General features: G+C 41.5%; 2 protein-coding genes across 2 annotated transcripts in view; one reads left to right on the top strand and one right to left on the bottom strand.

The window, feature by feature from the left end:
- Positions 1 to 26,554, bottom strand: part of LOC310992379 (GTPase IMAP family member 9-like) — a 113,775-nt gene that overhangs the window by 14,000 nt on the left and 73,221 nt on the right. The window lies entirely within an intron of this gene.
- On the top strand, positions 174 to 16,628 carry mycbpap (mycbp associated protein; the record flags this gene model as incomplete). Its single annotated transcript, XM_083979600.1, has 18 exons — positions 174 to 236; positions 351 to 468; positions 595 to 701; positions 804 to 990; positions 1,208 to 1,323; positions 1,418 to 1,568; positions 1,787 to 1,905; positions 8,363 to 8,487; positions 8,823 to 8,931; positions 9,496 to 9,709; positions 9,850 to 10,037; positions 10,182 to 10,328; positions 12,462 to 12,560; positions 12,720 to 12,862; positions 12,976 to 13,103; positions 14,245 to 14,390; positions 15,699 to 15,875; positions 16,542 to 16,628. The coding sequence occupies 18 exons, from the start codon at positions 174 to 176 to the stop codon at positions 16,626 to 16,628; spliced, it is 2,424 nt and encodes an 807-aa protein (XP_083835726.1).

Below are 26,554 nucleotides of genomic sequence, written 5' to 3'. Positions count from 1 at the left end.
TATATAAGTATTCTTTTAAGTATTAATATAATTCAAAATATTGTAGCACCCAGAAATAACAAACCATCACTTAAACTCCCAGACAGTTGTAATGTTCTCTTCTCTTCACCTCACTAGAAAACAAGCAAATAAAAACAATAGAGGAGCTTTCTGTATTACGTGATGGGCAGTCCATGAACTCTACTCTTAAAGGCAAGGATATCCAGGCTTTGGCCACTCACTCGCACCTCAGTAAGGTAAGCAATGCCGTTTTTAACCAATAATGAATCACTTTGCCCCTGCAGTAGACTACATTGTGGCACTTTCTTGTGCAGTTGTATGTGAAACTGTGAGTGTGAATATTACTGCAGCCTCATGTACCAAAGCCACCCAAGGTGAAAATGCATCAGAAACCACTGCTCACAGCCAGTATGGGCAAGAGTCATCCAGAGAGTCTCGACCCTGACTCTCAGCCTGTGGACTACCCAGGTAATTTGTATTCCTTTGCTCTCATGGACAATAGCACAGTACATACTGAAGCATTTCCTCATATTGGAGATGTTATACAAGCCTTGAATTGAAAATTACTATTTGTCCGTGTACTTTTCTTTCAAGGACCGGAAGGGCTTCGGTTTGACGACAAAGGGATGGTTCTTCCACATTGCATCCTTGGTAGTTTAGAAGATTTTAGATGTTATCTGGAAGAAAAACAGGAGACAGAGGTAAATTCAGCACACATTCTGTGAACTAACAAATTCAATACAAATGTCTTGACATTACTGTTATTAGTCACCTCTGGTTTCCTCTGTCCTGCCTCCACCAAGCAGCTGGTGAGGCGAATACCAGAGTCTCAGAGAGAAGCTCCATCTGAGGCAACAGGGGGGCGTCACTCTGCGGCTGTGGAGAGCGGGCATGGGGTCTCCTCAGGCCGCGGAAACATCCAGAGTAATGCTCTGGAACATTGGCATTCACGCATGAGGCAGCGCAAACGGCAGCAGGACTTTTTATCTGGTGAGCTGATCTGAGACTACCTGGAACATACCGAGGTCAAATTTGTATCAGTACTATAGCCATAACCTCTGTGCAACTGAAGGTTTTATAAATTAAAGAATTGAAATTTTGGATAATTGAAAAAAAAACAAAAAAACATTTGATTTCCAAGCCTACTTTTTCTTGTGTTTGTCTGTTTAACCCATTTTTATCTGCTGCTCTTCTCAACTCTATCAAGATTTGCTTGACAGGCCAGTTGAGAATTTACTGATGAACCAAGCCAACCGTTTCAGAGAATTTCAGGAGCGGAGGGAATTTCTTAACCAAGTCATGCCACTCATCCACTCTGGATATGTATGATACACTCTTGTCTACTGTGCCATCATCTGTCAGACTCATATTATAGTCACCAATACCTCACTCATGTGTCGTAACTTGTTTGTCTTAGGGTTATCGTGTGGGCAGTGAGTTTTGGAGTCTCCCCCAACGTTATGGAGACGAAATGAGTGGCATCGCAGCCACACTGACCCAGACAGAGCAGGGCAGACGGAAACCTGTCACACATGTTGGACAACCGTGCAGCATACAGCAAGAATCAGGTACACACACAGACACCACGGCCCAATTTTCCCCCTTCCCCCTTTGTTTGTGCACCTGGAACATAGTGGTGCCCCAGTTAAAAATGTGCTCTGTGACAGTTAAGTCCATTTCTAACAGTCACAGTTGGGATGAAGAGGGAAAACTCAAATCACATGAACACTCAGTCACTCCGTCAGTCTCACTGGATTCTTTGTGTGGGCAAATTTTCATCTTCTAGGAGTAATTTGTGCTGAGACTCTGCGTCCAGCTTCTCGGACTTGGGACCAGAGTGCATATCTGCAGCATCGGTGCCAGGAAGTCGAGGAGGTTCTACGAGACATGGACACCAAAAAGCCAGTAACACAAGTTTCTTATCTCATTTTTAACTCTAAGAAATTAATATCACTTTTCCTTGAAAGTCAAGTAATGTGGGGCTATATACCTGAGCCTTGGATATATTATAGGTTAGGTTAGTTTATTGGTCTCCACCAGGGAGAAATTTGTCGCAGAGACAGGGAACATGTTGCATACATAAAAAACACATACAGTGCAAAAAGAAGATCAAGTTAAAAGACTGGTGGAGTAAACAGACCACACTGGACAATCCTGCACATGCAGCAAGCTGATGTGAACGTCATTCACATGCATCCACACCGCTACTCCAACTGTAATCATAAATATACATTCATATCAGCATCACATAACCTCAAACATACATTAATCCATTCACTATGTGTTTTTAAATACTCAAAAAGTTACAATCAATCAAACTAATATAAAGTCACAGCCTGCTGACATTCCCATTAAAGCATGGCAAATGATTAGTCAAATAGATTCCACATGCAAGAAACTCTCAAAATCTGCATTTAATGTGCATGTTTTTTTTAATCATCTGTAGATTTTTATTCAAACTGCTTTGTAGTGAAAATATGATGTTTGAACTCTTCCTCTCTTCCTCGATTTTGGGTTACTGTCTGATACTACACCAATAACACTATTATCTAGATTTAGGGCAATAGTTGTTTACATTTTGCCAAACTTAAGCAATATAAAAGGATTAACTATAAGCAGTTACTGTACCTAATAGTATACAGGAAATTATTACTGGGTGAAAATAAATATATACCGTAGTATATAAATTAATATAATACATAAAAAGGTTTACCAAATTTCGAGGTAAATTATAAGGAGTGTAAAATCTTCTGTGAGTTATAAAGAGATTTAGAGATCCCTTCTCTAGGATGGACATTATGATAAGTTATGACTCTCGGGAGTTTACACCACCCAGCCACCATTAGCTGTGGATTAATGTTGCACTTACACAACACAGCACAGGCGAACAAGCCAAATCAGTAGTCCCATCTACATTACCTACCCTCCTTTGTTTATGGAACACCCGCATGCACTTATCACTTTCACCTCTTTGCCTCCCTTCCTCCAAAATATTATGCCTCCCAAAACCCCTGATCGAATCAATTCAAATATGGACTGCACATTATTAACTATACACACTGTCAGTTCTCTCTTCACAGTGAACAAGACTAATTAAATGGGAACAGTGCAGGTTTTGATTATGCAACCTTTGTTTCAACACAAGCAACGTCATTTCTGGACCACTTACTGTCCAACCTCACAGCCCACTGAAGCTGCTGACACCCTCAGGACACTCTGTCTCTTGCTGCTAGAGCTGCTAGATGATCATAATCAGTCTGTATCTTCACAAGCAGACTGTGATCATCCAGCCTCCAGGCGCACTGTTCTGGGTTTACTGTACAGGGAACAAACAACAGCAACTGGCAAAAGGCACACAGACATACACACACATACATACACTGTTCACATATTGTCATGATATATTTTACTGTGGTCAGGAGCAATATAATAATAATAATACTAATAATACTAATAATAAAGTTTATTTATATAGCACCTTACAACATCAGAAAGATGATCAAAGTACTTTACAGAAAGAAAACACATGAGTGACAAATGTCACTGGATAACATAACAGATACAAAAGCAAGAAAACAGAAATGATAAAATGCATATCAAATGGCAAAAGTTACTGAATATTAAAAGCCTGTCTAAATAAATGAGTTTTAAGATGTGATTTAAAAAGTGCCAAGTCATTAATAAAATGTAATTTAGGGGGTAAGGAGTTCCACAATTTCGGGGCCGCTATCGAAAAGGCACGATCCCCCCACTGTTTAAAATTTGAGAAAGGAATCTCCAACAGGGGCTGTTCTGAGGACCGGAGGGCTCTACAGTGTCATCTAAGCTTTATGCAATCAGACAGATACACTGGAGCAAGACCGTGGATAGCTTTAAAAACAAACATTAGCAGTTTAAAAATGATCCTGAATATGTCCTTACTAATGATGAGGTGTTGCCAAAAACAATCCTGCCATTTTAACACCCGTCTATGTTATCTGTATGTGTTCTATACAGCACTTCTGAGCCGCCAGGTTTGGGCATATTCCAAATAATCTTGATCAGTATGAGCAAAAAAAAAAGGGCTTTGGAGGATATTAGACCATGATCCAAATCTCAGAGTCAAACTGCATTACGCATTGCTGACCTGCATTGTTCGTAGAAATCTGAAACAAGTATTTATAGTTCAAAGGTCTCATAATAAAAATGTCTTCATTTGAGAAAATTTATATCTATTGATGTTATAATTAAATTGAACTGATTAATCTGTTCAATACCTGATCCTTTTTAAAGACTACAGTAACGTAAAGGTACAGTATGTAAGAAATCTAAAGCAACTGGCTGTAAAATCGTCCTAATATGTAACAGAGACTCAGGAATAATGTTCATATAACATACTGAACTCACCAACAACAATCCTACAGCCAAGATATTCGCATTAAAAACATTTTTTTGCAGATGCAAATCATGTTTATGTTTTGAATTTCTATGGTTGGCATGTGTCGCCACCCAGCGCTCTCTCCCAGTCACAGCGTCTGTGGCATTTCAGCCTCCGGGTTGCCAGTTAGCTTCCACTGAGCTGCAAGTACGGCTGGGAGATAAAACGAGATTGTGAAAAAAAAAGATTGTGTTCTATTATCGGTTATTATGGTCATATTTGCTTGATATCACACGGTAGAAATAAGCGGCTTGTCGCTCTGCCGTTTAATAGGCTACACAGCTTGCTGTTGTGAGCATGTAGCCTAGTTAGTTTGAGCTGCTGCTAAAGCTAAAGCTAAAGGGAAGAATTACAAAGTGAAAGTTAGAAAAGAGGGAGGAAATGTGGCGAAATGGAGCCGATGGTAAATGAAGTGATTGTGAACGTGTGGAGCCATCGGTTCATGAGAGGAGTCTGTCCCGGTCAGGTCGCCTGTCTCCAGTCGTCATGTTTTATGATCCGACGTCAATGGACCCCCTCGAAAATGAGATGGCACATCTCAAGGGGCTATCCTGTAAAATAAAGTCAGAAAGTGGAGGAGAACCGGAGCGGCTCGCGTCGTTTATTCTGCGGTAAGACCAAGGGGGCAGTTGTCGGTCTGAGAAGTGAAGCTCACTTCCGCGTTCAAAAAACTGCAATCCCCTCAGATTCCTCTGGGGACTGGTGTCAGAAGGGAGCATTCTCCATAGACCCCCATGTTAAAATCACCAACTTTACATCCTAAATAAACATGATCAAAGCCTGGTGTCAGAACGTTTTTTGGTCTCAATCGATAGTTTCTACCCCCGCACACACTCTGAGGGGGGTGAATTTTTTTTTAACTCTACTGTTTTACTGTTATTAGGTTAAAACTCTGGCCAATTAGGGCGCGGAAACGTTGAGTGACAGGTCCGGAGCAGCTCCGTGGACAGCTGCTTCGAGGCCAGTGGGCGGGTTCTCGGCCGGCCAATCCAACATGGCGCTGTTCAGGCCGCCATATTTGAGTCACAAAAACGACTCCGCAAAACCAATGGGTGACGTCACGGGTGCTACGTCCATTCTTTTTACAGTCTATGGGTAAGACGTCTCATATGTTGGCTCATCTACGGTGTGAGTAACACGCACTAAGCCTCCGGTAGATGCGGGGTTACCGTGTGTGTGTGTGTGTGTGTGTGTCAGCGCTGCACACACAGACACAGCGTCAGAGCGGTGAATGTAATAACTTGCAGATCACCTGAGTGACGTGAACTCCGCTCGTAGTTACTGTGAGTCAGTCAGAGCAATAAAACAGTGAGGTTGTTGATGAATATTTAGCTTTTTACTATAGCTTTGAGACTTTGAGACTGACTGAGTGAGCAGAGCGGAGGTTAGCGCGTCGCTGTCTGGCAACCTGGAGTCTGGTGGGTAGGGCGCTGCTGTGTTTTGAATTTGACTGCAGCAACATTTTTGGCCACATTCTTACATATCGTACCTTTAAAGGGATAGTATCATTTTTTTTAAAGTGTGGTTGTATGATGTACAAATAGCCCTTAAGTACTTTAATTGCAGTAGAAGACTCTCTGCACTCCTCCCGTTAGCAACGCCAGCCCATAGCCCTGCCCAGAGATTTACAACATACAGTGTTGTGAACAGACCCAAAGAAACGGCCTATTTTCACAGCCTAAAAGAGGTTTTACCTGAAAAATAATACACAGTTCCATTGTTCGCTATAATATAATTTTTTCCAGCCCTTCAAAGTGCAGGAAAAACGCAGTTTTTATTTGGACCAAACCAACTGCTGATCGGCGGGCGCTAACCCTGGGCGGAGGGATACGTGAGTTGGTTAGGTCCAAATAAAAACTGTGTTTTTTTCTGCACTTTGAAGGGCTGGAAAAAATTATATTATAGCGAACAATGGAACTGTGTATTTTTTTCAGGTAAAACCTCTTTTAGGCCGCGAAAATAGGCCGTTTCTTTGGGTCTGTTCACAACACTGTATGTTGTAAATCTCTGGGCAGGGCTATGGGCTGGCGTTGCTAACGGGAGGAGTGCAGAGAGTCTTCTACTGCAATTAAAGTACGTAGGGGCTATTTGTAGATCATACAACCCCAGTTTAAGAAAAAATGATACTATCCCTTTAAGCTAAGAGTCTCAGGTTAGATCTGAAGATGATTCCCGACAGATAGTAAGTTCAAATAGAAGACCACACCACAAATATATTCCTGTAACATTTATTGGAAAATCTATCACATCAAGGTTTCTATTAATTGAAACATGAAAAACATTTGTTTTATAAATTGGAGGAAAATCCAACTGACATGCCATGGACTCAGGCAAGTTATATCAGCAAACACATATTGTAGAAAGGAGAGATAGTGAACAAAAAAAAAAACATTATTTTGACCATCTAACAAAAATAATGTCCCAACCAAAAATGAAAACCTACACCCTTTGTAAAATGTACATTCAGTACATGCAAGCATAATGAGATTAATGAAGCTCTGCAGCCTCTCCATAAATACTCATGTCTGCTCACATACACACTAAAATAGAGAAGGTACAGTTATGAAATCTGAAGCGTGCCAAGTCATAGAGTAGCTCTGTTGAGATCTATGGGGTACCAGCGCCCAGGAAAAAGGACAGAGCCTGCTTTACTGCTGTCTCTGCATTACAATGACTCCATCAGCAGGGGCAGGAGGTTCTGGGATAAACACTTAAACACAAATGTGCACTTCTTTGCACAGCCAGTTCCCATTTAATCCTATTAACGCACTAAGTAACCGGTGTCGGTTATGGGAGGGTTTATTCAAATGACATGTATTATGTTCTCACTTGGTATCTTTGTCCACCTATCTCTCTCTCTCTCTCTTTGGCGCTCCTTCTCAAACACACACACATACAACACATTGTTGTGATGTGTTCTGTGGTCCCGGTGGTGTGATGCCGAGGTGATCTGAAGTACTTTCTGACAAACACACAGACAGAGACAGATCATCCTGTCAGGAACGGACTAGCCTGTGGCGCTGTGACATACGTGCAAAGTGAGAGAACGATGAAGGGGACAGGGAGGGTTTGCCAAGAGAGGCCAAAAGATGAAGGGAATCAGTAAGGGATGGGGGGAGAGAAAGCAATGACTAAGAATGCAGAGAAGTTTTAACTACAGGAGGAGCTCTTTCACTCTGCCAACTCTATAATATACCATAGAGCTCTGCAGTTACACCACAGAGCTACAGACTATGAAGGATGACTGGAAATGTTTCACTCAGCAGTTGAGTCTGAGGTAGAAGGACAGTGCATGTTCACCTTGATAAGTTTTGAGTTTTCCATTAATAACTGGACAGTGTGTTCCATAACACCCAGCCCTGTTGTGTTGAAGGCTTCATCAGACTCTTGTTTTTTTCCTCTGTGTCTCTACTTTCTGGATGTGAGTGGACAGAACATCCATTTGTTGAGCTGAAGAGGACGCAGGGTATTACCTTTAACTAGTGGTAAAGACTGTATTCCAAAAGCAAAAACACATTTCAAACAACAAACAGTGCTCTACAGAGCCATTGTCGAATGGAATTCCCTTCTGGGTCACATCTCTAAAACCCAGAGCGAGGTTAGTTTAAAAAAACAGGTGAAGAAACATGTCATGACTGCTCACACAAGGTTGTAGTGTACCCAATTAATGACAATGACAATAACCCTAAACCCTTACATACTCTATGTTGTCTATGTAGACTATTTATGGATCATTTATGGGTGTAAATCTTTTGTTACACTTTGATTGTGTATTTCTGAATTTTTTCTTTATTATTGTTACACTGGTCGAACCCCAGGAAGAATAGTTGATGTGTATTACATCAGCTAATGGGGATCCAAATAACATCAAAACTAACAGTGGCCACACCGTTAGATTCAGTTGACCTTTTCCAAAACCACCACTCTGTTTCATTTTGATTATAGGACATCGATGGGCTGGAGGTGATTGGCTCTGGTAAGCCCTTAACCTTTGTCACAGTTTGTGGTACCCCCTCACTGGAGAGGCAAGAAGAGGAGAAGGAGGCCAAAGGAGAGAAGAAGGAGAACTTGTAAGATTCTCTTTTTTTCTAGACTGGATTGGTCAAGATTAGGTCAACACAGTTTAATTAATTGAAAAAAATAATAACAATAATAAAAGCTGGGCATGAATGAAGGGTAATTTGAGGTGTGTATACCACATCACAACCATGATATACGAGTTTTGAGCATTTTCTGTCACACTGCTTTTCAGATCTTGGTTGTTACAGTTGTGCTGTTTTTCAGATGAGGAAGCAGCCTTTTAATTGTTTAGGTCTCTGCTAAGAAAACCTGTAAAAACCAATGTGGATGCAGCTTGTTTTCACACAAAACAACACTGATAGTGCTGTCTCATTGTCTTTCACAGTGATCTGCTGGCACAGTATGACCATGCTTGGTCACATGTTCCACTCATCCCTGCCTTGAGGTTTTGTGGCCAGCTTGCAAGCTGGACTGGAAATTCTGCCTCTTACCAGGTACAGAGTGATCTATTCTGTGGCAGGATTACAGAAAATGTACTGAACAGATTTATACTTCAGATGGTGGAGGGATGGTGCATGAGCCAAGGATTAAACTATATAACTCTGACACTGATCCACTATAAATTTGAATTAAATTAACTGTAAATAAGTCTTACCTATTCCTTGGTTAATGTTAACTCAACATCCCCTCCATATCTTTGCTCCTAAATTCCCACAACACAAAGTCTCTCAGCACAGCAAAAGACAAGTCAACCATTTCTCATATTATTAAAAATCTGCAGCCTTCTCTTTACAGCCAAGTTTTTACTTTTTGTTGGCAGTAGCTTTACATTAATCAAGAGTGTAGGGAAGTAAAAATGACTGAAACTGATTAAAATAATGAAAATATTATTTATGTAAGAGAAAAATACATAATGGCATGTCCTTGCTGATGGAGTTGTTATTGTGGATACCATGTGATTCAGTCCTTGAGTCTTTTCAACCTGGTTTGAATGTGTTTGAGACAAAGGCAATATGTGAATACTGGCTTCCTCTTCTCTCCCCCCCCCTTACTTGTATTCTCCCACACTCATTCATCAGGGAGAAGTAGGAATCAGTGCCACAATATTCTTTCAGGCCATGACTGGAGAAAGAGCCTTGTCCCACCTGGAGCTCCACAATGAGGGCAGCACAGCCATCTACTACAGCTGGCAGCAGCTCCCCCTGCCACACAGCTTTCCTAAGCTGAAATCACAAACAATGACCCCGCACTTCTACTTCAATTCCTCCTCTGGTACACACACACAAACATAATCAGACACCTGCTGCCACCCTCTTACGTCATACACTTTGTTTGTCTGTGTGTCAGTCAATCAGTCAATCAGTACTCCACCCCGCCTGACTGCTTTCCATTTAACTCCCCCACCCATCCAGGTGTGATTCTTCCAGGTGACACGCAGCAAGTGGAGTTCATATTTAAGTCAGAAAAGCCCGGCATCAAAACTGAACTATGGCAGCTCAACACCCACCCGGTGCTGCTGCAAGGAGCCTCAATGCAGGTCAGGTTGAGGGGAGTAGCTCTGTACCAGGACAAAACTGCAGACCAGAGACTTTTCATCGAGGTAGTTATACAATTAAACTGTGTACAACTGTCCATTTGAAAGTGAGACAGAAACACACATGAACAGAGGGCTTTGAAATCTACATTAACAAATTCATATGTTTTATTTTTTATTTCTGTTTTGCTACTGTGTGTGTATGAGCAGACAAAACTGGACAAACTAGTGATGGTGAAAATGTGTCGGTCGATTGTGTATGAGATGCTGCATGGCATCCAAACGCCAGAGAGACCCAGCTCCCCTGCAGAGCTCTACATCACGGAGGTGCAAACATTTGAAAACAAAAACCCCAAGGTAAATCTTATAGGTGGATGCGATTTCTATAAAGAATATTATACTCTCCTTTGTACAAAATCCTCTTAGGACATCAACATTGCACAAAGAAAGCTCCTGAAAAAGGTCACGGTGTCCTTTTTCATTCCAAATGTAGCTGGAGTCACATTACTCATCATGTATGGTGGCCTGATTCCATGTTTGACCTATCAAATATTTTTTATTTTTGTTCATATGTAGTTGAGTCTAAATCTTTGTCGCATCACCTGATTGAGTGTGAGACGACCCGTTAAAGGACCCATTCATCACATTGTTCTGTTTGACGTTTTGCTCTTTGTATAGTGTCATCAGAACCATTATGGCTGCTCCTTTCTAACCTGAATTTTATCTTAGTCTCCATCCATTTAGCTCCCCACCATTATATCTTTGACAAGTCATAATTTGCAGTTGCTCATTAACTAATTATACACTGTAACTGTTAATGCTTTTTAGACCATTCACCACTGCCTCTACACTGTACAAAAAGAGGCCATGTTGCCATGGCACTGTAGTAGAAACCTGGTTGTAACTGGGTTAATTGGTAGGCTGATGAGATTCATCTCTCGTGAATGTAGAATATGCCTCTCTCAAAAGTTCCCTGATCTTATTTTAAATACATATGAGAAATGTGGAAAAAAATTGAAAACATTATTGGAAAGAATAACCAAACATTAAGACTGGAATACTATCTCTTGACTCAACATCATCAATTCATCCAACCTGTTATTGGGGTTAAAGGATAATTGCCGTTTTTTACAATCTGGACCTTATTTCTAGCATAAAATATGATCATTTACTCACCCAGATAACTTTGGTGTCATTACAAGTCGTTCCGACAAAATTAGATCCAGCTGAGAGCCGCGTATATCCATGTAATGCGAGTACATGGGGCAGCGCAATTATCTGCCGCGAAACCCGTTCATTTCACCAATATTTTGTTATGATACGCTAGTGCTACATTCCCCTCTGAGTCCGGGTTCACCTGTTATCAACATCCAAGGCTACTAACCTCTGACCTGGATGATGTCATCTCATCTCCGACCGTGGCGCGGCTTGTTGCTACCGCTAATACTACGGTTCGTTTCTGCGTGTTTCCGACTTGTCAGAACAAAATGAGCAGCTGGATGAAGTTCAGCTTCCACAGGCTTCCTCTCCTCAACCTGGACTCACTGAAGCTCTGGCTAGTTGCACTAAAAATGGACCAGAATGCCGAAGCGGAATCATTCTTATCAGAATGAGCCGGGCAGCGGTCGGAGATGACATCATCCAGGTCAGAGGTCAGTAGGTCAACCTACAGACCTCGGATGTTGATAACAGCTAACCCCGGACTCAGAGGGGAATAGCACTAGCCTATCATAACTAAATATTGGTGAAATGAACCAGTTTTGCAGCAGATAATGTGTTATTTAGAGGCTGCACTGCGTTGCCCTGTAGACTCACATTACTGTATACGGATATATACGGCTCTGGGCTGGAGCTAATTTCATCGGAAAGACTCGTAATGACACCAAAGTTATCTGGGTGAGTAAATTATTTTACTTCATTTTTATGCTAGAAATAAGGTCCAGATTGTAAAAACCGGTAATTCCCTTTTTCCTTAGCACTACCAAGAATTAGGATCATTGCTCTCTTGGTATTTTACATGGTGCATGTACTTGTCTGTTAAGTAAATGAATATAAACTGTTACATGTGTAGCAGTTGTTGGAGTACTAGTACAGCCTTTATTGTCATTGCAAAACAACTAAAATTACAGTGTTTACATCTATTTCAGTGTTAAAAAGGGCATCATCAAAGACAAAAAAAAAACATAAACATCAACTGCAATCATTTGATTAATAAAATAGATCTTAAAAAATAGGAGCCTATAAATAAATATTGTACATTGATAAAGTGCAGAGTTTCATGTGACGTTGCTCTGGTTAATGAGTTGTAATGCAATTTTGTTGCATTTTCTTGTTTTGCAATGACAATAAAGGCTATACTAGAGGAAGATAACAGTCACTGGTCATTTTCATCCTGCAGCCAGATAGCACTCTGTTCATGGAGAGCTTATGTTCACATTCACATACGGTAACCTTCTGCACAAGAGAGTTCAACTCCATCCACGGTTTTAGTTTCAGTACCTTCATCAGCCAGTGAACGACATGAAGAGACTGTGGCAAGAAGTAAATCCAGGGCAAACGTGGGACCTCTCGGTCGATACTCTCCAACAGGTAGAGATGAAATGCAGTAATGTGGTACAGTATATAATAACACTGGGTTAGTGTAGAGAAAGTTCATGTACTGTAGTGCATGTTTTAGTACAATTTCATACCATGATGACATTAAAAACGTGACATATTTACTTATAGTCTTTTGTTCCCATAATCCAGGTGGTGCTGTCTCTGCCTGAACAAGACTCAGCTCAGGACACCAGCACCAGAGAGAAGAGCCTGGCCCAGCTCAGCTCTCTACTTCTGCAGCTGTCTGAACGGTCTGCACTGGAACAGCACCATCAAACAGCAGCAGCTCCTGGGTGAGGCATAAACACACATGAGACATGTTAGCATCTCTTTCATAGCATCCCACACGCTGCACACTCAGTGTAGTGAGCCTGGAGGTTATGGTGGTGTGTGGTGCCCTCTGCAGACAGAAGCTGTGGAGGAAGCTTCTGGACACGATGGCTGATGAGGCCGCGAGGCTCAGAAACCTGCTGGGCCTCCCAGAGAGACAAACATGGACTGATAAACTGGATGAAACCCTGCTCTCTGACGCTGGTGAGACTCTCACACTTTCAGTCAGACATTAAAGGGATAGTTCACCCAAAATTGAAATTTCACTCATTATCTACTCACCCTCATGTGGACTAAGGGCTGGGAGAAGTTTCAGAGTCCTCCGTGGCTTCTCTGAGTTACAGGGGGTCTCGGCGTAGCAGTGCATGTCCATATAACGGTTGCAAATGGATACCAACTGTCTTTGTAACAAAAAGACACACCAAAAAACATCCAAATACCTCCATGCTGCTGGTATGTAATGTCCGTCTTGTATATATGTAAGGTCCTCTTCCCGGTTCGTCCAAATTTGACGAACCAGGAAGAGGAGCTTCGAGAAGCTTCCGCTACAAACAAGCTTGAAAAATAGACTTTTTTTTTTTTTTTTTTTTATCTGTGCTTTTCTGCTGATATTAATATTGATATGTTACAGTGATGTTACAGTTTTTCCTCCATTGGTTTGGCTCATTTCTTGAAACAGAAATGACATTCTCAAAACAACATGGACAAACCTCCAAACCACTTGGTAATTGTTCACAACGGAATTGAATTTCTCATTCATCTCATCAAATTGCAAATTCCATGCTGCTCATATGTAATGTTCGTCTTGTATTGAAGCCCCGAAATGCGAAATCGTCCTGAAAAAAATTGAATAAGTCTATTTTTCAAGCTTGTTTGTAGCGGAAGCTCCTCTTCCTGGTTCGTCAAATTTGGACGAACCAGGGTCTATGCTCTTCCCAGTTCGTCCAAATTTGACGAACCGGGAAGAGGAGCTTCGAGAAGCTTCCGCTAAAAAACAAGCTTGAAAAATAGACTTATTTAATTTTTTCCAGGACAATTTCGCATTTCGGGGCTTCAATACAAGACGGACATTACATACGAGCAGCATGGAGGTATTTGGATGTTTTTTGGTGTGTCTTTTTGTTATGAAGAAAAGTGGTATCCATTTGCAACTGTTATATGGACATGCACTGCTATGCCGAGACCCCCTGTAACTCAGAGAAGCCACGGAGGACTCTGAAACTTCTCCCAGCCCTTAGTCCACATGAGGGTGAGTAGATAATGAGTGAAAGTTCAATTTTGGGTGAACTATCCCTTTAAATCGTGAAAGCATTTAATGCATGCTTTGACTGTTATTGCATCACAGATTTGTCCGATAATATAAAATATGATGACAAGAGTGAGAAAAAGGGAGGAGCTGCGTCCAAAGAGGAGAGGAGTGGAGCCAAGTCCAGGATGAAGGATGACAACAAAAAAGAGCCCAAGTTACCATCAGCTGAAAAACCAGTGGAGGTGAGGGGGAGAAAATGTGTTTGTGAAGCTGCTGTGCTCAGCTCCGTCAACACAGAGAGTGTTAGAGAGTCATGAAATGTTTTGCCACTGAGTGGCAGCAGATTCACTTTTCAAGTACTTTAATCATGAGCATTAATGAAGCCCCGTGTTTTGTAAGACATGACACATCGTTTCATCTGGTTTCGGCTGATCCAGTCATAAGTCACCTTCTCATCAAACAAGCTGTTCATTCATCATTCATTTATCTGCCAGTCACCCACCTTTGGTTACTGTTGACTTGTTACTATTCCACACAACTTGGCCTCATACTTCCTCATCCTCAGTAATACATACACTTGCAACACTATGCTCTAGTCTGTGTGTGTTTGAAAGACAACAAAAGAGTAAGAGACAGAGGGAAACCAGCCATCACTTATTCAGTCCTTCCACTGCAGGAAACTAATGTTCTTCTCCCAATGTTGTTCCCCTGAGGAGCCATTATAGTAGCTTAGCAATAGAGGCCATTCATGTTTTTTCCATGTCACTGGTTAGGTGGCATAACGATCAAGCAAATGTCGCTACATGCTCATTCATTTTAATGCAGATTATTGTTTTCCTGCTCCCCATCCTCCGTGCACCCACCTAGGAACTTCTCATCATCCTGTTCACAAATCTGAATTTCAGAAACATTTGGTTGTCAACACAGGGACTGAGAATCCTAACGAGGACACTGACTGTTGTTGTTCAGAGATAGATGATGGGATGATGTGTCCTGTAGCCACATAAACAACCTTCTGGGTGTGAATCTAGCCCACGACCTGTTAGATCTCTCTTATAATAGTTCATGTTTTCATTTTGAGCCATTAAAAGTAGAAAAAAAACACGTATACTAAAGACACACTTGTGTCTGTATGACTGCATATTTTGCTGAGTGTTTTCTTTTTTCTCTCTCTCTCTGTGATGGTTGAATCATAGGTAAGGTACAGCCTATTACTCACAGGCTACCATGGTAACAGAGCACTGTGTGAAAATGGGCACCTGCTCTCCAAATGTGTGCCCAGGGTGTGAATTAATAGGACCTGGACTGATCCAAGCCATCTGTAGTCCACACACACACGCATATCTATACATATCTAAACTCAAACAAACAATATATTACACACCATCATACATGTGGGAGGTGGTTTTTCATCACATAAGAGGCACGTGAATAGTGTCCGTCCAACCAACTCATTGTGGTAATGTGATCATCCTGCATGCTCACTCAACACTCTCTGATGATTCATCAGTAAATTATATGTCATATATTTGTTTTTGTTGTGTTCAAAGGAGAGCAAAAAGAAAGGGAAAAAAAGAGAGGAATCGGGGAAGAACATTACAGAAAAAGAAAATCAAGGAAAGGAGTCTGCCTCACTGATTAAGACCCATCCAGACCACATCAGTCAGCAACTTCCTGATGTAGAAGTGGAGGTGATGAACACTTACACAAGACTTCTGCATCAAAAGGTGAATTCTTCAATTATATTTCAAAAAAACCCTGAAGTCTTATCAGCGAAATAATGAAACACACAGTTGCGTTCGATTGAAATTTCCTTGAGATAACTATGACCTTGATGGATGAGAATATTCACAGGTCATGAAACACACACTATCCAGTTTCATAATGGGAAATGTAGGATTCTGCTTCTTTCTGTCTTTTTTTTTTTACTTTTACTCTTTTACTTTTTTTCTGGTATCCCTGCCTCTTTATTTTTTTTTACTATTCTCCATTGGTCCAATGAAAAGCCAGCTGTATTATGGGAAATGCAGGATTCTGAATATTTGGAGTTTGGCTCATACTATGGAGTTATAAATCAGGATATCTTCCTCTCTGTCTTATTTTTTTTCAAACCAATGTTAGTGAGTCCCTGCTCTTTAAGGGAGTGTAATGTGGAATCACATGAATCTGTTTCTCACCCTGAGGTTTCTCCAATTTTTGTTCCCCCTGTTAAGCATTTTCTTACGAGTTTTTCCTCAGTCGATGTGATTGTCCAAGGGCAGAGGATGTTGTAATAATGCTATGTAAAGTCCACAGACAAATTGTAAAAATGAATTGCTTTGCCTCACACTGTTGGAATTCCCACAGTCTAATGCACACCCCATATGTAAACCCCACTGTATCTATCCCGACAGGTTTATGCTCTGATGGGAGACTTGGTGGACACCCTGTGTGACCTGATGGATGAGGGAGATGAGGAGGTCAGACGCAGTAACACATGAGAAATAAAAAATAAAATAAAAATAAATGACACCAACTGTAATAAAACCTGTCTCTTACACTCTCTGTTTGACCTTACCTTGATATGAAATCAATAAACTTTTTTTTCCTACTATGGACACTGTGGAGATGTGGAGCAGGGGCGGGTCTTCCATGGTGGCACAGGGGGGCACCTGCCCCCCCCTGCAATCTGATTGGGCACCCTGTGTGCCCCCCCAAAGGTCATTGACTTGTGGCAATGTCAATCATTGTGTAAAGCTCTTTCCCACTGTAAAGAGCTATAAGCACTAACTTCTGACTATAAGGCTCAACTCTGTACAGCAAACACCCCAGTGTTCTGTGTAGGAAATAAAGATCGGTTGTAGCAGCCTGCCTACACTTACATCTAGGGGTGTAACGGTATATGTATTCGTCCCGTGCCGTCACGGTATGGGGGTCACGGTTCGGTGCACACAGTCACACGACGAATACGTCTGAGTGAATTTTTTTTTTAAAAATGTAAAAGTCGAGTCCTCACTCCAATCTAGGTGGCGGTAATGAACCTAAAAGTTGCCAGCAACTGTCATAACAGATGAAGAAGAGAAGTGATGAGAGTGTGAAGCATGGATGTAATAGATCCATGGTGTGAAGTTAGAGGAGAGCCCCCTGCCTCGGCTGAGAGTTGTATTGACTTTAAATGTAAACTTGCCGCAACGAGCCGGGCGACGCGATCTCGGTGTGAACACAGCATCAGTGAAACACAACTGCGACGGCTTGCGACCATAGACTGTAAAGCAGCTCGCGACTGGTCGACCGGATAAAGGCCATCGGCGCTATTTCACGGATGGGTGCTGCGTCGCTAGAAACGCATCAAACACATTAGCACATGCTCACCTCAATATGTCAATCACTAGTGTAAGGAAAAGGAGAAGTTGTGTGTAACAACGTATCCCGCTGCTTTTAAGCCTCTTGACATGAACACAGACAGGACCAGAAACATCACCAAAGCAACTGGCATCTAGTCTAAATTAACTGTGTAAACCAACATTGATGTTAGTTTCTTGTTCTTTTAAAATAATAATTGTCAGTTGTCAAGTACAAGGTTTTTTTCCTTCTAGAATTAATGGATGGCATTATAACACTCCTAATGCACTTGTTTTATTTTATATTCTATTTATTTTAACTTTTATAACACAAGACAGATTTTAGTTTTACATTCAATTAGTGTCTGTTCGACCGAAACCGTGACTTGTGTGTACCGTTACACCCCTACTTGCATCACTTTACTCAACGAGACTCACCAGTAAGGCCAACAAAATCATAGCAGACCATTCTCACCCGGCACACCATCTCTTTATATTAATCTCCTCCTCCCATCAGGCAGGAGATACAGAAGCATCAAAAGTAAAACATCACGCTTCAGAGACAGCACCTACCTTCAAGCTATTAGACTCATGAACTTACACAGATTCGCATTAAGCACTGCACTTTGCACCTATACTGTACTACATGATGTCGCTGGGTACTGTCCTTTGTAATTTGTAATTATACTGTCCCCTGCTATTCTGTATTTCTCACGTGGTGTTTGTATTGTATGTAGGGAGCAAACCAAGACAAATTCCTTGTCACTTGTTGACATGGCAATACATTTTCTGACTGACTGATTATTGATTGGTTAAAATTTTAATATTGACAAGTGGAAAATGGAAAGGTCATAGGCATCTTCCATACAAGGTGAAAGATTCAATGTGGCCAATAAAAGCAAGATGAAGACAACAGTGTGTAACTAAATATTCAAGAGATCGGTCAATGGCAACCTTCATTTTTGTTACTTTTGGGTGCTTCACCGTTGTTACCCCTTGTGCCCCCCCACCAGAAAATACTTTGGACCCGCCCCTGCTGATATGACATCAATCAACTTTTTTTTATCCTATATGGACACTGTGGAGATGTGGAGTAATGTATTCTCTCTCATTCACTCGCTCTTTCACACTCACACCGGCGGATGATAGTAGGTTAACTGTACCGCTGACTCTGCAAACGACGCGCCCCCGTCCCCGCACCTCTTTTTTTTTTTCTTTTACGCTCCCCCCGTTGTGATGAGTGTGTGTGCTACAGTATTACGCGCCGCCTGGCCTGTGTGTGCCGGTGTTCGTGTGCGACTGTGCGTGTGTGGATGGGGGCTGCCCGAGAGCCTGAGTGAGAGAGGGAGAGAGTGAGCCGTGTGCTGTGGCTTATCCCTGTCCTATGCGGATTTCATCAGTGACTGTCTGCCCGAGCGGCTCGCATCATCCCCGTTAACCCGGGATTTAGACACTGACATCCCCATTCAAGGATTTCTGTTAACGGTCGCTGCTCGGCTCTTCTCTCACGTTTTTGCCGGATATAGGTGCCGGTGGGTGGATAATTGTGCTTGTCCTGCTTAGCTGATCCCAGCGGAGGTTGGGGATATTATCGACGCTGAGGACTTAGAGAGGAGGAGGAGGAGGAGGAGGAGGAGGAGGAGGAGGAGGAGGAGGAGAGCACAGGGAGGCGAGAGATGAGCAGTGGGCAAGGTAAGCTGCATGCTGCTGAAAACTGGATGGAGCCGAGTTCCTGTGTTTTTATTGGCCACTATCTCCGTGGTTTCCCCCCACATGCACAGGGGTTACAGCGTAATAAGATGCATTATACAACATTACACACACTGTATGTGCAGCCTGTAACAGACAAGACAACTCCTGCAGTTACAGTTGTTCCCTGCGGAGGGATCTGACTGCCACACATGGCAACAACCCTCACAGGGAATCCAATGTGTGTGAATGTGGATGTGTGGTTGTGATGTGATGTGAGGCGGGGTTATACATTATGCAGACCCGCCATGGGCGCCCTCTCTGCTCTCCATCACCACCTGGAAAAAAAATACACAGCTCACCTGCCTCCTCTGCACGCACGCATGCGCATCCAGAAACGTGGACGACGGCGTGACGTACGTCCATCCGCCGTTTGGAGCATTTTTTGACGCATCAGACCCGAGTATGTAAGAAAACTTGGATTTATCAGCCGCCGTAATAAAGGTACAGGCTTATATACAGTGTACAGTAGCCTACTTATACTGCGATATTCAAATAAGATGACAGCTGTGTGACGGATGTCTCCATGTTGGATGAGTTCATCAGCTGACTCCATGGAGCTGGTACATCCAGCCTGGATTTAGTGACTGAAGTGTAAAGTGAAGTTTAGCTGTGAATCAGTAGAAACCACAATAGGTGCTCTCATTGTGTCTGAGGGTTTTTTTTGCATTATTCACTGAGCAGCTCCAGCTTGTACCCACATGACTTTATCACCACAGTCTGTCTCTGTCCTGTTCTGAGACTTACACACAGATTAAGTTATATTAGTTATGTGTCAGGGGGGATTTTGCACCAGGCCACAAGTTTTTTCTAGATTCATTAAAGCATTGCTGGCCGGGCCTAACCCTTAGCTGGTTGTATTCACAGATAGAGAAAGCTATGTGGTATGGTATTTACAACAAATATCCTACTGTAGCACAAGTCAAATGAGGCCAGCGGCATGCGCTTGGTCCAGGCCTCACAAAAATGCAGATATTGGGAAATTGATTTGTTACCAGGATGGCTGTAATATGCTTTTGGGATTTTTTTTATAAGGCACACTTGGTCTTCTGCAGCTGATGCCATTACTGACCCTGTGTCCTCTCTGGTTTGAGAGCTGTCAGCCCTCAGACAAAGCAGTACAGAGAGTAATAGTTTCAAACACCTCATATAGACAACACAAGCCTCTAGTGACCTGTGTATGTGTGTGTGTGTGTGAAGATGATTGTGCAGAAAGGTGATACTGGTTGAAGTTGCTGAGCTTCACTTTCTTCCTTGTGTCCTTCATCCTCTCTCTCCCTCTCCCTCTCTCTCTCTCTCTCTCTCTCTCTCTCTCTCTCTCTCTCTCTCTCTCTCTCTCTCTCTCTCTCGTATGAACAAACACTCTGAGACTCGCCCCCCCTCTCTGAGTTTTTTTGTCTCTGTCCCTGCTGTGTGCGTCTCAGGTCCTCTGTGCTTCTGCTGATGTTTGCTTTTCAGCAGGACGGAGCACCCTCTGACTTCAGTGGGGCATCCTCTGTGAACTGCAGAGAAGTCACTAGCTGTAAAATGCCATTGTTCTCACATTTAGTCAAGATCTTAGTAGTTATATTTATAATGGCGTTTTATTTATAGCCAGATACATAGATAGATTAGTGATCAGGCTTCCTGGGCACAAGAACAAGAACCCACTACAACATGAACCAGAGCCCATGAATGGAGTGACTCAGTCTCACATAGTGCTCTGATAACATTTTTTTTTTCATCGCAGTTGATGATTGTTGACAATTTGCCTATGTTGTCTCCATTTTCCATGTTTGTTCCATTGTGTTTGTGTTTTTTTTAATACAGATACACAGTGTAAACATGGAAGTGATTTAAATGTGTGGCTTGAACAAATATGAATTTCACTTTTCCTTCTGGCTGACATGCAACATGTTGCTTCACATACGGCAGTAGACAACTGCAACTCCCATTTGATTTCTCCAAGTGGTGATTATGTTGGTGTCACTGACACACAGAAGAACAGGTCTAGGGTTGCAAAGGGCCGGAAAATTTCCAGTAAATTTCCAGAAACTTTCCATGGGAAGTTAAACTGGGGAATTTTGGAAATATTCCAAATTGGAAACTCTCCATGGGAATTATGGGAATTATTGGGAAATAACTGGAAATTGGGGGTTAAACAAACTGTATCATATCTAAACATAAATGCAAATATTTTGTTTTGTCATAAGCAGACATCCATGCAAAATAATATAATTAAAAAACATGACATTTCAACTGATTTATTTGTGAGTAGAACTTTATCAAGTTTTAATTCTTGTATGAACAATCAATTATTTTACTGAACAACAAAAACATGAATGGTGAGTAAAATATTATCCCCCCCCCCCCCCCCAAATAAAAAAAAGTAAGCAGTGTGCTGTGTGCATGTGATTGAGGAATAGCAGAGATATTCAAGTGTACTTGCATTAAATCTGTTTTTTTTTTCGCCAATATTATGCTACAATATATTTCCCCCAACTATATTTAAGTTCCCTGTTAAGGGCCAACCTTAAATTTTGTAAATTTTGGATTTATTCCTGTTTATTCCCATATAATATATGTATATATAAAGAGGGCCAGTTTAATGTCGTTTTGGAGAGTCTGACGGGTCATAGGGATCACTGGGACAAATCCTGGTTGTCTGCCTCATAGACGTTTGGGTAGTACAGATAGTAAAGAAGTTAGTCTCAATCGGTCCAGGGGTGAATGTCCCAGTCTGACTCAGTCTCTCTGCATGCAGTGAAAGCTTACTCTTGTTTTTGAATGATTTCTGTCACTTAGTCCTTGGGCCAGACCAGATACCAGTATCACTTGAGTGGGCAAAACCTTACCTATACTAAATTGTTTTAGGGTCAATATAAGTAAATTAAAATATGATAGCCTTTTCATAGGAGCAGCTTTTTATATTTTTTTTGTTATTTTACCCTATAGGCAGATGGTCATTAAAGGGATAGTAGCATTTTTTTTAAAGTGGGGTTGTATGATCCGGAAAAAAAAAAACACAGTTCCATTGTTCGCTATAAATGGAAAAAATTATATTATAGTGAACAATGGAACTGTGTATTTTTTTTTCAGGTAAAACCTCTTTTAGGCTGTGAAAATAGGCCGTTTCTTTGGGTCTGTCCACAACACTGTATGTTGTAAATCTCTGGGCAGGGCTATGGGGCTGGCGTTGCTAACGGGAGGAGTGCAGAGAGTCTTCTACTGCAATTAAAGTACTTAACTATTTAGCTATTTGTAGATCATACAACCCCACTTTTAAAAAATGCTACTATCCCTTTAATGACCATCTGCCTATAGGGGAAAATAACAAAAAATATAAAAAGCTGCTCCTATGAAAATATTGACCCTAAAAACAATTTAGTATAGGTAAGGTTTTGCCCACTCAAGTGATACCGGTATCTGGTCTGGCCCAAGGACTAAAGGCCTGACCTGGACTACCATGGCCAGTTGTCACACGAATTATAGTGTTTCATTTTCATGGTGTCCGAGCATCTGTTTTTGTCCAGTCTATGCGGATCGATACGAGGGCAAGCAAGGGAGTGTGAAAAAAGAGAGTGTGCGAGACAAACACCAGATTTCGTTTGAGAAAGGCCCAAAGTTGTTAAAGTGAGACTCTCTAACGAGGACAAAACCTTGTTACAGTACCTGGTACAGCAGAATATCTGGGCTTGGAGGGAGAGCCGGAGCAACTTGAGCTTCGTACAGTGAGGCAACAGACCGAGGAACTTAAAGGAAGAACCTTAGATTATCCGCTGCCTCAAGCCCTGAGAAAGAAATACTTAATTGACAGGGCTTTCACATCCACCACCTTTTGTTCATATTTTGTTGATCTACGTTCATCACTGTTCAGTTACCAAAATAAAGGACTGAACTGATATCTGGATCCAGTGTTTTAAATGTGCACACCACATGGTTGTTCTGTGAGCCGGCACCACCACCACCACCCAACACAGCATAGTTTTTTCATTGTCAATAAAGGTATCTACAGTATCTATCTATCTATCTATCTATCTATCTATCTATCTATCTATCTATCTATCTATCTATCTATCTATCTATCTATCTATCTATCTAATTTAGGATAGGAGGATATGATGAAAGAAAGATGATTTCAAGGGAAGGCACTTTTTTCGTTTTTGAACAGCAACAGTCTATTACTTTAAAAGGTGATAAATACTATAAAGCTGCCAGTCAGCAAGGTCTATCATATCAAAACTTAAAGCAGAAATAAGCGATATTTTTGTGTTAATATAAGTCTTAAATAGTTATATCTTCCGACAGCAATCACTTACATAGAGTGTTTGGACCAAAACACGGGTCTGTCAGTCCCTCTGCTCTGAGCCGAGGAGAAAACTTTTCTCGTATCCTACAATTTTTATCCAATGAGGAGAGGGAACGGCATGAAGGGCTGTGTGTGCAGCCAAGGGATGCGCCTGAATGTGGTGACGTAGGGACGAGGACCAATAGATCCATGACGAGGGCGGGGGCTGCTAACTCCATCGGCTGACAAGACGTTATGGTGCGTTCAAGGCAGCCCGTAACTCGTGTTTTTCCGACCTGTGAACTCGTACCAGTTCGATCTGGTGCAAGTCACGGGTCGGAAGTTACGAGTGGCCGTTATAGTGACTTTCACCGGTAAAACAGGTCGGAAAAACACGAGTGGGTTGCCTGGAACGCTACAAAGTCGTAAGTCGTGACTTGAAGCTGTAATTTACGGTTTCAAAAGCCTGCCTGTAACGCAGCATTAGCCAAAACGACCGGATCGCTTACTTCTGCTTTAATCTATGGGTGTATAGGCATAAAAAAATCACAACTAGAATTTGCCCTCCCAGGTGATACTGATATGTGAAATTTTGGGTCTTGGCACAAGGACTAACTCTCCTTGTTCACCCTCTTGGCCATTCTCAACAACAGCACTTTCTGTTTGCTTGGTTTCCAAAGTTACACCAGCAAAACTACCAACAGGGTAAACCAAACAACTCTTTGTGCTGTTAATCGGCCCTTCAGTTTTCTGCAAAGTTTCATGTCCAGAGGCAGAAAGATCTGCACACTGAAAGTGAGGATATAGTCACTGTGCAATCAACCATCATCACTTTAAAAGTGTTGTCGGCAGAAAGAGGATGGATTTCTTTTTGCAGCATCTGTGTATTTTCTCCTGGAACCTGGATGTTACGTAATCCAAATCTAATGGTAAATAAATAGATTTTAAATTACATGAAATTGACATAATTGCATAAGCATCAGATGCACTACATTCTCCTCATTCAAGTTGTCATTATTACTGTACCTCATTCAATAGTAATATACTGCACTCCCTATGAAATATTGAAATCTATGAAAATTGTGTATACATTAGATTATTCAGCAAATTGTTTAGTATGGTAGGCATTATAACCCATACAATGTTGGTTGTTTTAAGGCAGATATCAATGAAAATCTAGCATCCGCTGTTGATGATAATGAACATTTTTAAATGAATTCTGAGTAAGATTAACAGCCAACACACACACACATATAGACACTGTTATGTGATAATGTAATATTGGCCGATCTAGTAATCTAGAGCAGTTTATTGGAGACGCTGTTGCAGAATTTGTTTTTGTCTTAAAAAAAATAACAGTCCAAATGTTCATAGTTAAAATTAATGCTCTACAATGAAACATATTAATGGTGTCATATAATAGTGTCAATTAGATTTTTTTTTTTTTTTTTTTTTTTTCAAAAAGACAAATTTAGTTAATAATTCTGTGAAACTGAACAGACATGAAGAGAAAAGTGGCGTTCTCAGAGAAAATGTCTGTCTGGGTTTTATTATCTGTGGATGATGCCGTTAAAGCATAATTTTAAGAAATAAAACACGTTTGCTTTACTTGCTTACTTTACTAAGTGAGCCGATGAGAGAGGGTTTAGTTTAGCGAGGTCACCCTAGTTCAGCTTTGGTTAGTGGGTTAATTACGCTGTGTGTCTGTGACGGCTCATAGTCGCAGGCAGAGGGAAAAGTATAGCAGGAACCCTTAATGATCAATTCCCACGTGTCCCCTCTGAAATATGAATTTGGAAGAGAAAAATGGGTTGCGAGCAGCGTGTGTGCATAGACGGCTGCATGTGTGTGTGTGTGTGTGTTGGCCTGAATAAAAAAAGTCACCAAGAAGCCTCATCAGACACCTGAGTGCCAGAGCTTTCATATGACCTACTTCATTCTGAGGGGTTGCCAGTTGTGAGCAACTCATCAGTTGCTATCATCAATCACTGTTTATATAGCTCAGTGTAACAAAGACACATATATAGAAGTAAAGAAAAGGATACTACAGAAATGTTAGTGAAAGTTTCAATATAGCGATAGGATAGATTCATAGTTGCTTGTTAATTTAGCTTACTTTGACTTGTCTTTTTCAGTTTGCCACAATGTATAAAAAAGGTGGAGTAAAGTTGTACCCATAGGTTATAGGGAGCCTAAGCGGAAGCAGGAAGTAACGTCGCCATGGGTCCTCAACTTGGAAAAAGTCTCCATGTAAGTGAACAGGAGTCAAAGTTTTATTTCGTGATCCGATTGAATTGTGTCATGAGATAAAAATATGTCCTCTACCTGTTTAAAACATCACGTTTCATGCCGAGAAATCAGCAGTTTATCGTAAAACGGCAACAGAAGAATGTATTTTGTGTGAGGATGCTCTACGGACTACAAATCTGGTGTCCCACAAAAAATACGTCACCAACTGACACGGGAAAGGGCGGCATTTGGTGTGTGACGTCACCTACGCGACTTGTAGTCCTTCTGGTTACGGATTCTTCTGAGTTTTATTTTACAATAGTTTTTCAACAAACTGCTGGTTTTTTGGCATGAAACGTGATGTTTTAAACAGGTAGAGGTCATATTTTTTTGTCATGGTGCAATTCAATCGGATCACGAAATAAAACTTTGACTCTCGTTCACTTACGTGGAGACTGTTTCCGAATTGAGGTCCCATGGCGACGTTACTTCCTGTTTCCGCTTAGGCTCTCTATAGCCCACAAGCTGAAGAGAGTTCAGACTTTGAAAACCTCCTCCCACCCTGGAGGTCTTGGCCCCCGGGGCAATCTGGGGGTCTAAAACAATGTTACCCCCTATTCTTTCTTACGAGACTATTTTACTTTTTCCTGTCTCTCATCTGTCTCTTCCCCCTTGTCTCCACCTCCATCTCATGCTTCCATCGCATTCTCTCATTCCCTCTGTACTTTCTCTGCAATCTTACACAAGAAGTCATTCACACATGTGCACGCACACACACACGCACACACACATACATGCACACGTACATACACACTCTCACAAGAGAAAAATAGCCTAAACC

The sequence above is a fragment of the Trachurus trachurus genome (genome assembly GCF_905171665.1).
Source record: "Trachurus trachurus genome assembly, chromosome: 1".
Classification (NCBI taxonomy): Eukaryota; Metazoa; Chordata; class Actinopteri; order Carangiformes; family Carangidae; genus Trachurus; species Trachurus trachurus.
This window is presented reverse-complemented; position numbering and strand designations above follow the sequence as displayed.